The sequence below is a fragment of the Scyliorhinus canicula genome, chromosome 7 (assembly GCF_902713615.1).
Source record: "Scyliorhinus canicula chromosome 7, sScyCan1.1, whole genome shotgun sequence".
Taxonomy (NCBI): Eukaryota; Metazoa; Chordata; class Chondrichthyes; order Carcharhiniformes; family Scyliorhinidae; genus Scyliorhinus; species Scyliorhinus canicula.
The window spans coordinates 111,863,200-111,878,343 of NC_052152.1; the positions used below are offsets into that span (position 1 = coordinate 111,863,200).

The following is a 15,144-nucleotide window of genomic DNA, read 5'->3' on the forward strand; positions in this document are numbered from 1 at the left end:
TTTGACATGTTTAAATGGCAAGTATAAATACCATCAGTTACCAAAAAAAATCACCCAAAACCTGCAACAGTTATTATCATTTGTGGGATTCTCTCTGAATCAATTTACTATGATTATATCCACTATTCACATCTGCACCACTGGATGTCCTGTCTGTACAGCGAGTTCAAAGATGTCCAGTCTGATGGGTCACAAGATGCCCTGGCGTGGACTGGCAGCATGGAGAGTCCTGGATACCCCGCATATTGGCTGTCGAGGCGGGTGTCACACAGGCTGTTGTCCGTTAACAGTGTTGTACTATGTCACAGACATATTCCACAGTGCTGTGTACAGAAGCAACTGTCCACGTCTTCCTATAATGTCAGACGGCTGGTTCCTACTCTCTCAATCTTTCTGTCTCACTCTGTGGTTTTCTATTTCTTGATATTTTCTTTCCCGGCTTAGCTTTTCCCACATTTTGTTCATTGTGATTTTGGGCTGTTTTCCGCACTCCCTCTGAAAATTTCCACAATTGTTTCCCTTTGTCTCCTCACGTTATTGTATGATGCCTCCCAATCGCTCCACACAGTTCTCACATTTCTGGGATCTGACCAGTAACATAGGTAGGACCGACGTGTGAGGTAAGCTCCAAGGGGTACCTTTCCCTACCTATCTAGGTTTGAATGAATTGCTGGTTGGCGATCACTATCTTTCTCCACTCGTCTACGTTTGATGAACTAGTGTACAGATAGTAGCTTTTTTAGCAAGTTAGGTTAGCAAGAAAGCACGATGAACGCGACTGCCAATAATGTGTGTAATTTTCCCCATACACTTCTGGTGTATATAAAATCCACATGTACAATACTTACCCTCACTTTAGGAGCTGCAGCTCTGAACTTTACATAGAACAATGTAAAGGCGTTATCGGTGTTCGATATGACTGAGGGGTCCTGTCAGAAAAAATAATTTAAAATTTATTAACTTAAAATAATATACACCTTGATTTGGTTCTGGCCACATTTCACGTCTCTCAAACAACATCACGTTTAAATGGCAAGTATAAATACCATCAGTTACCAAAAAAATCACCCAAAACCTGCAACAGTTATTATCATTTGTGGGATTCTCTACGAATCAATTCAATATGATTATATCCCCTGTTCACATCTGCACCACTTGATGTTCTGGCCACATACCTCTCTGCTGTTTACACAACTGCGCTGTAAGAAAATTCACTGATGGGAGCTGGGTCCTTTCAGGGGCCTCTGGAGCTGGAGGGGGCCCACAGAATATTGGCAAGAAGACCCAAGCCTAATGAGCCGCCACGGGCGGTGCTGGTGCGGTTCCACCGGTTTGCTGCCCGGATGTGTGTGCTCAGGTGGGCCAAGAAGGAGCAGAGTAGTAGGTGGGAGAACGCGGTGGTACGGATCTACCAGGACTGGAGTGCGGAGGTGGCAAAGAAGAGGGCCGGGTACAACCGGACGAAGGCGGTGCTGCACAGGGAGGGAGGGAAGTTCAGCATGCTGCAGCCGGCGCGCTTGTGGGTCACCTACAAGGACCCACACTTTTACTTTGAGTCCCCGGAGGAGGCGTGGGCGTTTGTGCAGGCCGAGAAGTTGGACTCAAACTGAGGGTTGGGTGCGGGGGTCTGCGTGTTATATTTTGAAGGGGGGGGTTCTCTGTTTAATGTTGGTTCTTTGTTGTTGTCAGGGCGGGCGGGGCACTGTTTTCTGCTTGGGTTTGTTGGATGGGCTCGAGGAGGGGGGCAGACCTGCAGTGTGGGGGGCTGATGGTGTGAAGGGGGTTGGGGCCCCGCGAGGGGACCTGGCCGGTAAAGGGAGCTACTTTAGAGGAGGTGGGGTCGGGCAGATGGAAAGCGCGGGCCTTTTCCCGTGCTGAGGGTTGACGGGGGCAGGGCCGGAGCTGGGAAGCGCGGGCTTTTTCCTGCTTGAGAGTGGGAGGGGGAGGAGGAAAGCCTGCTGGTGGACACTGGGGAGGAGGGGAAGCCCCACGCTGGGAGGGGTCGGTGTCAGCAGGAGTCAGCTGACTTGCGGGAGTGCAATGGAGGGAGCAACGCAGCTAGGGGGGGTCCTAGCTGGGGGAGGGGGGGGAATTACCGGGTTGCTGCTGGAATGGCCAGGAAGGAGCTGGAGTGTGCAGGGGGGGTTAGGATGGGGGTTTGCCGCCGTGGGGAACGGGCCGAGCGGGGGGCGCGGGCACGTGGCGGGCTGAGGAAGGGTAATGGCTAGTCGGCGGGGGAGGGGGGCAGGTAGCCCCCTGATCCGGCTGATAACCTGGAATGTGAGGGGACTGAATGGGCCCGCGTGTTTGCGCACCTGAAGGGGCTGAAGGCGGATGTGGCCATGCTTCAGGAGACGCACCTGAAGGTGGCGGATCAGGTTAGATTGAGGAAGGGATGGGTAGGCCAGGTGTTTCATTCAGGGCTGGATGCAAAATATCAGGGGGGTGGCGATCCTGGTGGGGAAGAGGGTGTCGTTTGAGGCGTCGAATGTGGTGGCAGACAGCGGTGGGAGGTATGTGATGGTAAGCGGCAAGCTGCAGGGGGAGCGGGTGGTGCTGGTCAATGTATACGCCCCGAATTAGGACGATGCGGGTTTCATGTGGCGCATGTTGGGCCGGATTCCAGATTTGGAGGCGGGGGGGCCTGATAATTGTGGGGGGGGGGGGGGGGGGGGGGGGGGATTTTAACACGGTGCTGGGTCCGGCACTGGATCGATCCAGATCCAGGACGGGTAGGAGGCCAGCGGCGACTAAAGTGTTGAGGGGGTTTATGGACCAGATGGGAGGGGTGGATCCATGGTGGTTTGAGAGTCCGAGGGCCAGGGAATTTTCATACTTCTCCCATGTGCATAAGGCCTATTCCCGGATTGATTTTTTCGTTATGAGTAGGGTGCTGATTGCGAGGGTGGAGGATGCTGAGTATTCAGCGATAGCCATTTCTGACCATGCCCCGCACTGGGTGGACCTCGAGCTGGGGGAGGAGAGAGACCAGCGCCCGCTTTGGCGCTTGGAGGTGGGGCTGCTGGCGGACGAGGTGGTGGGCGGGCAAGTTCGAGGATGTATCAAGAGGTATCTGGAGGCCAATGACAATGGGGAGGTCCGAGTGGGGACTGTCTGGGAGGCGCTGTAGGCGGTGGTCAGGGGGGAGTTGATCTCCATTCAAGCCCACAGGGAGAGGAGAGAGCAGAGAGAGAGGGAGAGACTGGTGGGGGAGATGGTGAGGGTGGACAGGAGATACGCGGAGTCTCCGGAGGAGGGATTGATGAGGGAGCGGCGTAGTCTCCAGGCTAAGTTCGACTTGTTGACCACCAGAAAGGCGGAAGCTCAGTGGAGGAAGGCACAGGGAGTGGTGTATGAATATGGGGAGAAGGCGAGCAGGATGCTGGCGCACCAGCTCCGTAAGCTGGATGCGGCCAGGGAAATTGGTGGAGTTAAGGATAGGGGAGGGAATGTGGTGCAAAGGGGGGTAGACATTAATGGGGTCTTCAGGGACTTTTATGAGCAACTGTATCGGTCCGAACCCCCAGCGGAGGGGGGGGGGGGGGGGGGGAATGGGGCGATTTTTGGACCGGCTGAGATTCCCGAGGGTGGAGGAGGGACAGGTGGAGGGACTGGGGGCGCCGGTTGAGCTGGAGGAGCTGGTCAAAGAGATAGGGAGCATGCAGTCGGGGAAGGCGCCGGGTCCGGATGGGTTCCTGGTCGAATTCTATAAGATGTATGCAGACCTGTTGGGCCCCCTGTTGGTTAGGACCTTCACCGAGGCAAGGGAAGGGGGGGCTCTGCCTCCGACATTGTCTTGGGCGCTGATTTCCTTGATCCTTAAGCGGGACAAGGAACCCCTGCAGTGTGGGGCATACAGGCCGATCTCACTCTGAAATGAGGACGCCAAGCTGTTGGCGAAGATTTTAGCCACGAGGATAGAGGACTGTGTGCCGCAGGTTATCCACGAGGATCAGACGAGGTTCGTGAAAGGGAGGCAGCTGAATACTAACACGGAGGCTCTTGAATGTTATAATGATGCTGGCGGTAGAAGGGGAGGCGGAGATAGTGGTAGCATTGGATGCGGAGAAGGCCTTTGATAGGGTTGAGTGGGGGTACTTGTGGGACGTGCTGGAAAGGTTCGGGTTTGGGGAGGAGTTTGTCAGGTGGGTGAGGCTGTTATATGAGGTCCCGATGGCGAGCGTGGCCACGAATAGGAGGAGGTCGGAGTATTTTCGGTTATACCGAGGGACGAGGCAGGGGTGTCCCTTGTCCCCCCTGTTTTTTGCGGTGGCAATTGAACCCCTGGCCATGGCGCTGAGGGAGTCGAGGAACTGGAGGGGGCTGGTGCGGGGTGGGCAGAAACACCAAGTGTCGCTTTATGCGGATGACCTATTGTTGTATATGGCGGACCCGGTGGGGGGAATGCCGGAGGTGATGAGGATTCTTAGGGAATTTGGGGATTTCTCAGGCAACAAGCTCAACTTGGGGAAGAGCGAGCTGTTCGTTGTACACCCGGGGGACCAGGAGGGGGGGATTGGTAGGCTCCCACTAAAAAGGGCAGAAAGGAGCTTCAGGTACTTGGGGGTCCAGGTGGCCAGGAGCTGGGGGGCCTTGCATAAGCTTAACCTCACTAGGCTGGTGGAGCAAATGGAGGAGGAGTTTAAGAGGTGGGACATGTTGCCGCTGCCTCTGGCGGGTAGGGTGCAGTCAGTCAAGATGACGGTGCTCCCGAGATTTCTGTTCCTGTTCCAGTGCCTCCCCATCCTTATCCCGAAGGCCTTTTTCAGGCGGGTTAACAGGAGCATTACTGGGTTTGTGTGGGTGCACGGGACCCCGAGGGTGAGAAGGGTGTTCCTGGAGCGGGGCAGGGATAGGGGGAGCCCAACCTCTGTGGGTATTATTGGGCTGCCAACGCAGCGATGGTGCGTAAGTGGGTGATGGACGGGGAAGGGGCAGCATGGAAGAGGATGGAGATGGCGTCCTCTGTGGGCACGAGCCTGGAGGCGTTGGTAACGGCGCCGCTGCCACTCCCTCCAACGAGGTATACCACAAGCCCGGTGGTGGCGGCTACCCTCAGAATTTGGGGGCAATGGAGATGGCATGGGGGGAGGTGGGGGCCTCGATGGGGTCCCCAATATGGGGGACCCACCGGTTTGTCCCGGGGAGAATTGACGGTGGGTTCCTGAGTTGGCACAGGGCAGGTGTTAGTTTGCAAGCCTGGGTGAGCTGGAAGGGAAGTTCGGGCTCCCCCAGGGGAACACCTTTAGGTACATGCAGGTAAGGGCGTTTGTCAGGTGGCAGAGTTCCCTCTGTTGCCGCCGCGAGGGGTCCAGGACAGGGTGCTCTCGGGGGTATGGGTTGGAGAGGGGAGGATCTCGGCAACGTACCAAGTGATGCAGGAGGTAGACGAGGCCTCGGTGGAGGAGCTGAAGGGTAAATGGGAGGAGGATCTGGGTGAGGAGATTGAGGAGGGGACGTGGGCGGACGCCCTAGGAAGGGTGAACTCCTCCTCTTCTTGTGCAAGGCTTAGCCTCATACAGTTTAAGGTGCTGCATAGGGCTCACATGACCGGGACAAAGATGAGCTGGTTCTTTGGGGGTCCGCCTCTTTGTTTTGGGCTGAAGGGACGTGTATATTTGTTCTTAATTTTGTTTGTTATTAATATTTTGTGAAAATTTGAATAAAAATTATTTTTTAATAAAAAGAAAACTGGTTGCAAAGATTCCGTACTTCCAACAAGGGCACCAATTCAGAATATTTGATTGACTGTCAAGAGTTTTCCGATGTCTTGAGGTAGTGCAAGGTGCTTATGTAGAAGTTTGTTATTTTAGGATTCACCCATGGTACTATTTGAATTGTCTCCTTACTTTTGGTGGTGCCCCTTATTTACAATTTGTCACATTTAACACTGACCAGAAACTGAACTGGACTAGCCATATAAAAACAGTGGCTAGAAGAGCAAGTCAGAATTTGCAATCTTGTGACGAGTAACTGAACTCCTGACTCCCCAAAGCCTGCCCACCATCCACAAGGCACAAGTCAGGAGTGAGATGGAATACTCCCCACTTCCTGGATGAGTGCAGCTCCAACAACACTCGAGTAGCTCGACACCATCGAGGACAAAAATCAAGCGTCGAGCCCGCTTGATTGCTTCCCCTTCCACCAACATTCACTCCCTCCACCACCAGCGCACATAGCAGCAGTGTGCACCAGCTATAGGGTGCACTGCACAAACTCTCGAAGGCGCCTCAGAAACTCCCAAACCCACGAATGTCAAAAGTAGCAGACACATGGAAATGCCAGGACCTGGAAATTCCTCTCCAAGTCACTCACCATCCTGATTTGGAAATATATCACCGTTCCTTCACTGTTGCTGGGTCAGAAACCATGGAATTCCTTCCCTAACAGCACTGTGGTTGCATCTACACCACATGGACTGCAGCAGTTAAAGGCAGCAACTTACCATAACCATACTCTCAAGGGTAGTTAGGGGTGGGCAATAAATGCAGATCTAACCAGCAATGCCCATATGGCATGAAGGAATAAGAAAGAATTTTACAAGGCCGGAACAGTTTCAGTAACTTTGGAATTCTGTGATCAGTTGATCATTTCCTACTGATGACAGAAAAGACACACCCCTCAAATCAGGAGCAGACAGAAAGATGCGGGACTGAATTAAATATCTTTACAGTCAGACTAGAGTGGCGCGAGGATCTACAAATGATAGAGAAGATTCCTCTCCCTGAGCCTCCCAAATCTTTAGTCAGACTGGGACAGACAGCCGAGTCGGGTATCTCCACTAGGTACATAGATAATAAAGTTCTCATTGCAATCAGATGAATGCTTGATAACACAACTTTTTCAATGAAACACTGCTATACAAACCATCACTGCAATATTTGTATTTTAAAGCATCACATGAAACCAAGTTAATATATCTATTATAGTAATACTCTTACCCTTTTAGTCAACTGAGTTGAGAGGTTCTGAAGTGTATTCACAGTGTAAGTCTTCATCAGGTGCATAGCTTTGGAGAGGCATTGCTTAAACTTTGCTAAATAAATAGGATAATCTCTAAAACCAGGCTGTAAACAAAGCAAGAAAAAAAATAAACCTCTGCATGTCATAAAGAAGCATTTCAACAAAGTTTCTACAACTGTATCGCTACAGTGTCCAGGCCAACACAGTGCCAGCAGAAACCTCAGACTGAATTAGACCCGGCAATACACCCCACACCGACACAGACCCGGCAATACACCCCACACCGACACAGACCCGGCAATATCCCCCACACCGACACAGACCCGGCAATACACCCCACACCGACACAGACCCGGCAATACACCCCACACCGACACAGACCCGGCAATACACCCCACACCGACACAGACCCGGCAATACACCCCACACCGACACAGACCCGGCAATACACCCCACACCGACACAGACCCGGCAATACACCCCACACCGACACAGACCCGGCAATACACCCCACACCGACACAGACCCGGCAATACACCCCACACCGACACAGACCCGGCAATACACCCCACACCGACACAGACCCGGCAATACACCCCACACCGACACAGACCCGGCAATACACCCCACACCGACACAGACCCGGCAATACACCCCACACCGACACAGACCCGGCAATACACCCCACACCGACACAGACCCGGCAATACACCCCACACCGACACAGACCCGGCAATACACCCCACACCGACACAGACCCGGCAATATCCCCCAAACAGACACAGACCCGGCAATACACCCCACACCGACACAGACCCGGCAATACACCCCACACCGACACAGACCCGGCAATACACCCCACACCGACACAGACCCGGCAATATCCCCCAAACAGACACAAACCCGGCAATACACCCCACACCGACACAGACCCGGCAATATCCCCCAAACAGACACAGACCCGGCAATACACCCCACACCGACACAGACCCGGCAATATCCCCCAAACAGACACAGACCCGGCAATACACCCCACACCGACACAGACCCGGCAATACACCCCACACCGACACAGACCCGGCAATACACCCCACACCGACACAGACCCGGCAATATCCCCCAGACCGAAACAGACCAGGCAATATACCCCAGACCGAAACAGACCCGGCAATATCCCCCAAACAGACACAAACCCGCCGATATTCCCCGGACCAACACAGACCCGGCAATACACCCCACACCGACCCGGCAATACACCCCACACCGACACAGACCCGGCAATATCCCCCACACCGACACAGACCCGGCAATACACCCCACACCGACACAGACCCGGCAATATCCCCCAAACAGACACAAACCCGCCGATATTCCCCGGACCAACACAGACCCGGCAATATACCCCAGGCAGAAACAGACCCGGCAATATCCCCCAAACCAACACAGACCAGGCAATATCCCCCAGACCGAAACAGACCCGGCAATATCCCCCAGACCGACACAGACCAGGCAATATCCCCCAGACCAACACAGACCAGGCAATATCCCCCAGACAGACACAGACCCGGCAATATCCCCCAGACCGACACAAACCAGGCAATATCCCCCAAACAGACACAAACCTGCCGCTATTCCCCAGGCCGAAACAGACCCGGCGATATCCCCAGACCGACACAGGCTCAGCAATATCCCCCAGACTGACACAGACCCGGCAATATCCCCCAGACCGAAACAGACCCGGCAATATCCCTCAGACCAACACAGACCAGGCAATATACCCCAGACAGACACAGACCCGGCAATATCCCCAGACCGACACAGACCAGGCAATATACCCCAGACAGACACAGACCCGGCAATATCCCCCAGACAGACACAGACCCGGCAATATCCCCCAGACTGACACAGACCCGGCAATATCCCCCAGACCAGGCAATATCCCCCAGACAGACACAGACCCGGCGATATTCCCCAGACAGACACAGACGCGGCGATATTCCCCAGACCGACACAGACCAGGCAATATACCCCAGACCGAAACAGACCCGGCAATATACCCCAGACCAACACAGACCCGGCGATATTCCCCAGACCAGGCGATATTCCCCAGACCGACACATGCCCGGCAATATCCCCCAGACAGACACAGACCCGGCAATATACCCCAGACCGAAACAGACCCGGCAATATACCCCAGACCGAAACAGACCCGGCGATATCCCCCAGAGCGACACAGACCGGGCAATATTCCCCAGACTGACACAGACCGGGCAATATTCCCCAGACTGACACAGACCCGGCAATATCCCCCAGAGCGACACAGACCGGGCGATATTCCTCAGACCGACACATACCCGCCAATATGCCCCAGACAGACACAGACCCGGCGATATTCCCCAGACCGACACAGACCCGGCAATATGCCCCAGACCAACACAGACCCGGCGATATTCCCCAAACCGACACAGACCCGGCGATATTCCCCAGACCGACACAGACCCGGCAATATCCCCCAGACCGACACAGACCAGGCAATATACCTGAGACCGACACAGACCAGGCAATATCTCCCTGACCAACACAGACCAGGCAATATACCCCAGACCAACACAGACCAGGCAATATACCCCAGACCGACACAGACCCGGCAATATATGGGGCAGCAGGGTAGCATGGTGGTTAGCATAAATGCTTCACAGCTCCAGGGTCCCAGGTTCGATTCCCGGCTGGGTCACTGTCTGTGTGGAGTCTGCACGTCCTCCCCGTGTGCGTGGGTTTCCTCCGGGTGCTCCGGTTTCCTCCCACAGTCCAAAGATGTGCGGGTTAGGTGGATTGGCCATGCTAAATTGCCCGTAGTGTCCTAATAAATGTAAGGTTAGGGGGGGGGGGGGTTGGGTTACGGGTATAGGGTGGATATGTGGGTTTGAGTAGGGTGATCATGGCTCGGCACAACATTGAGGGCCGAAGGGCCTGTTCTGTGCTGTACTGTTCTATGTTCTATGTTCTATATCCCAGACCGAAACAGACCCGGCAATATCCCCCAGACAGACACAGACCCGGCGATATTCCCCAGGCCGACACCGACCCGGCGATATTCCCCAGACCAGGCGATATTCCCCAGACCGACACAGGCCCGGCAATATCACCCAGACAGACACAGACCCGGCAATATACCCCAGACCAACACAGACCAGGCAATATACCCCAGACCAAAACAGACCCGGCAATATACCCCAGACCGACACAGACCAGGCAATATACCCCAGACCGAAACAGACCCGGCAATATCCCTCAGACCGACACAGACCCGGCAATATCCCCCAGACCAACACAGACCCGGCAATATCCCCCAGACCAACACAGACCCGGCAATATCCCCCAGACAAACACAGACCCGGCAATATCCCTCAGACCGACACAGACCCGGCAATATCCCCCAGACCAACACAGACCCGGCAATACCCCTCAGACCGAAACAGACCCGGCAATATCCCCCAGACAGACACAGACCCGGCGATATTCCCCAGGCCGACACAGACCCGGCGATATTCCCCAGACCAGGCGATATTCCCCAGACCGACACAGGCCCGGCAATATCCGCCAGACAGACACAGACCCGGCAATATCCCCCAGACCGACATAGGCCTGGCAATATCCCCCAGACAGACACAGACCCGGCGATATTCCCCAGACCGACGCAGACCCGGCGATATTCCCCAGACCGGGAGATATTCCCCAGACTGACACAGACCCGGCAATATCCCCCAGAGCGACACAGACCCGGCAATACCCCCAGACCGACACAGACCCGGCGATATTCCCCAGACCGACACAGACCCTGGCAATATCCCCCAGAGCGACACAGACCCGGCAATATACCCCAGAGCGACACAGACCCGGCAATATACCCCAGACAGACACAGACCCGGCGATATTCCCCAGAGCGACAGACCCGGCGATATTCCCCAGACCGACACAGACCCTGGCAATATCCCCCAGACCGACATAGACCCGGCGATATTCCTCAGACCGACACAGACCCGCCAATATCCCCCAGACAGACACAGACCCGCCGATATTCCCCAGACCGACACAGACCCGGCAATATTCCCCAGACCGACACAGACCCGGCAATATTCCTCAGACCGACACAGACCCGCCGATATTCCCCAGACCGACACAGACCCGGCAATATTCCTCAGACCGACACAGACCCGCCGATATTCCCCAGACCGACACAGACCCGCCAATATGCCCCAGACCGACACAGACCCAGCAACATCCCCCGGACCGACACAGACCCGGCGATATTCCCCAGACCGACACAGACCTGGCAATATTCCCCAGACCGACACAGACCCGGCAATATACCCCAGAGCGACACAGACCCGGCAATATACCCCAGACCGACACAGGCCCGGCAATATCACCCAGACAGACACAGACCCGGCAATATCCCCCAGACCGACACAGACCCGGCAATATCCCCCAGACCGACACAGACCCGGCAATATCCCCCAGACCAACACAGACCCGGCAATATCCCCCAGACTAACACAGACCAGGCAATATCCCCCAGACTAACACAGACCCGGCAATATCCCCCAGACTAACACAGACCCGGCAATACATCCCAGACCGAAACAGACCCGGCAATATCCCCCAGACAGACACAGACCCGGCGATATTCCCCAGACCGACACAGACCCGGCGATATTCCCCAGGCTGACACAGACCCGGCGATATTCCCCAGACCAGGCGATATTCCCCAGACCGACACAGGCCCGGCAATATCCCCCAGACAGACACAGACCCGGCAATATACCCCAGACCGACACAGGACTGGCAATATCCCCCAGACAGACACAGACCCTGCGATATTCCCCAGACCGACACAGACCCGGCGATATTCCCCAGACCGGGCGATATTCCCCAGACCGACACAGGCCCGGCAATATCACCCAGACAGACACAGACCCAGCAATATCCCCCAGACCGACACAGACCCGGCAATATCCCCCAGACCGACACAGACCCAGCAATATCCCCCAGAGCGACACAGACCCGGCAATATACCCCAGACCGACACAGACCCTGGCAATAGCCCCCAGACCGATACAGACCCGGCAATATCCCCCAGAGCGACACAGACCCGGCAATATCCCCCAGACCGACACAGACCCGGCAATATCCCCCAGAGCGACACAGACCCGGCAATATCCCCCAGACCGACACAGACCCGGCAATATCCCCCAGACCGACACAGACCCGGCAATATCCCCCAGAGCGACACAGACCCGCCGATATTCCCCAGACCGACCCAGACCCGGCAATATCCCCCAGACCGACACAGACTAGGCAATATACCCCAGACAGACACAGACCCGGCGATATTCCCCAGAGCGACAGACCCGGCGATATTCCCCAGACCGACACAGACCCGGCGATATTCCTCAGACCGACACAGACCCGGCAATATACCCCAGAGCGACACAGACCCGGCGATATTCCCCAGACCGACACAGACCCGGCAATATCCCCCAGACCGACACAGACCCGGCAATATCCCCCAGACCAACACAGACCCGGCGATATTCCCCAGGCTGACACAGACCCGGCAATATCCCCCAGACCGACACAGACGCGGCAATATTCCTCAGACCGACACAGACCCGGCGATATTCCCAAGACCGACACAGACCCGGCGATATTCCCCAGACCGACCCAGACCCGGCAATATTCCCCAGACCGACACAGACCCGGCAATATTCCTCAGACCGACACAGACCCGGCGATATTCCTCAGACCGACACAGACCCGGCGATATTCCCCAGACCGACACAGACCCGGCGATATTCCCCAGACCCGGCGATATTCCCCAGACCGACCCAGACCCGGCAATATCCCCCAGACCGACACAGACCCGGCAATATATCCCAGACCGAAACAGACCCGCCAATATATCCCAGACCGACACAGACCCGGCAATATCCCCCAGACCGACACAGACCCGGCAATATATCCCAGACCGACACAGACCCGGCAATATTCCTCAGACCGACACAGACCCGCCAATATGCCCCAGACAGACACAGACCCGGCGATATTCCCCAGACCAACACAGACCCGGCGATATTCCCCAAACCGACACAGACCCGGCGATATTCCCCAGACCGACACAGACCCGGCAATATCCCCCAGACCGACACAGACCAGGCAATATACCTGAGACCGACACAGACCAGGCAATATCTCCCTGACCAACACAGACCAGGCAATATACCCCAGACCAACACAGACCAGGCAATATACCCCAGACCGACACAGACCCGGCAATATATGGGGCAGCAGGGTAGCATGGTGGTTAGCATAAATGCTTCACAGCTCCAGGGTCCCAGGTTCGATTCCCGGCTGGGTCACTGTCTGTGTGGAGTCTGCACGTCCTCCCCGTGTGCGTGGGTTTCCTCCGGGTGCTCCGGTTTCCTCCCACAGTCCAAAGATGTGCGGGTTAGGTGGATTGGCCATGCTAAATTGCCCGTAGTGTCCTAATAAATGTAAGGTTAGGGGGGGGGGGGGTTGGGTTACGGGTATAGGGTGGATATGTGGGTTTGAGTAGGGTGATCATGGCTCGGCACAACATTGAGGGCCGAAGGGCCTGTTCTGTGCTGTACTGTTCTATGTTCTATGTTCTATATCCCAGACCGAAACAGACCCGGCAATATCCCCCAGACAGACACAGACCCGGCGATATTCCCCAGGCCGACACCGACCCGGCGATATTCCCCAGACCAGGCGATATTCCCCAGACCGACACAGGCCCGGCAATATCACCCAGACAGACACAGACCCGGCAATATACCCCAGACCAACACAGACCAGGCAATATACCCCAGACCAAAACAGACCCGGCAATATACCCCAGACCGACACAGACCAGGCAATATACCCCAGACCGAAACAGACCCGGCAATATCCCTCAGACCGACACAGACCCGGCAATATCCCCCAGACCAACACAGACCCGGCAATATCCCCCAGACCAACACAGACCCGGCAATATCCCCCAGACAAACACAGACCCGGCAATATCCCTCAGACCGACACAGACCCGGCAATATCCCCCAGACCAACACAGACCCGGCAATATCCCTCAGACCGAAACAGACCCGGCAATATCCCCCAGACAGACACAGACCCGGCGATATTCCCCAGGCCGACACAGACCCGGCGATATTCCCCAGACCAGGCGATATTCCCCAGACCGACACAGGCCCGGCAATATCCGCCAGACAGACACAGACCCGGCAATATCCCCCAGACCGACATAGGCCTGGCAATATCCCCCAGACAGACACAGACCCGGCGATATTCCCCAGACCGACGCAGACCCGGCGATATTCCCCAGACCGGGAGATATTCCCCAGACTGACACAGACCCGGCAATATCCCCCAGAGCGACACAGACCCGGCAATACCCCCAGACCGACACAGACCCGGCGATATTCCCCAGACCGACACAGACCCGGCGATATCCCCCAGAGCGACACAGACCCGGCAATATCCCCCAGAGCGACACAGACCCGGCAATATACCCCAGAGCGACACAGACCCGGCAATATACCCCAGACAGACACAGACCCGGCGATATTCCCCAGAGCGACAGACCCGGCGATATTCCCCAGACCGACACAGACCCTGGCAATATCCCCCAGACAGACACAGACCCGCCGATATTCCCCAGACCGACACAGACCCGGCAATATTCCCCAGACCGACACAGACCCGGCAATATTCCTCAGACCGACACAGACCCGCCGATATTCCCCAGACCGACACAGACCCGGCAATATTCCTCAGACCGACACAGACCCGCCAATATGCCCCAGACCGACACAGACCCAGCAACATCCCCCAGACCGACACAGACCTGGCAATATTCCCCAGACCGACACAGACCCGGCAATATACCCCAGAGCGACACAGACCCGGCAATATACCCCAGACCGACACAGGCCCGGCAATATCACCCAGACAGACACAGACCCGGCAATATCCCCCAGACCGACACAGACCCGGCAATATCCCTCAGACCGACACATACCAGGCAATATACCCCAGACCGAAACAGACCCGGCAATATCCCCCAGACCAACACAGACCCGGCAATATCCCCCAGACTAA

General features: G+C 55.9%; 1 protein-coding gene across 1 annotated transcript in view; it reads right to left on the bottom strand.

Annotated features, from left to right (window-relative positions):
- The window catches only part of cog3 (component of oligomeric golgi complex 3), a 104,460-nt gene that overhangs the window by 51,433 nt on the left and 37,883 nt on the right, over positions 1–15,144 (bottom strand). The window contains exons 7-8 of the mRNA XM_038802687.1: positions 6,942–7,067; positions 849–929 (exon numbers count right to left, since the gene is read on the bottom strand). Of these exons, the coding sequence (XP_038658615.1) occupies positions 849–929; positions 6,942–7,067 (207 nt within the window). The remainder of the gene's footprint in view (positions 1–848; positions 930–6,941; positions 7,068–15,144) is intronic.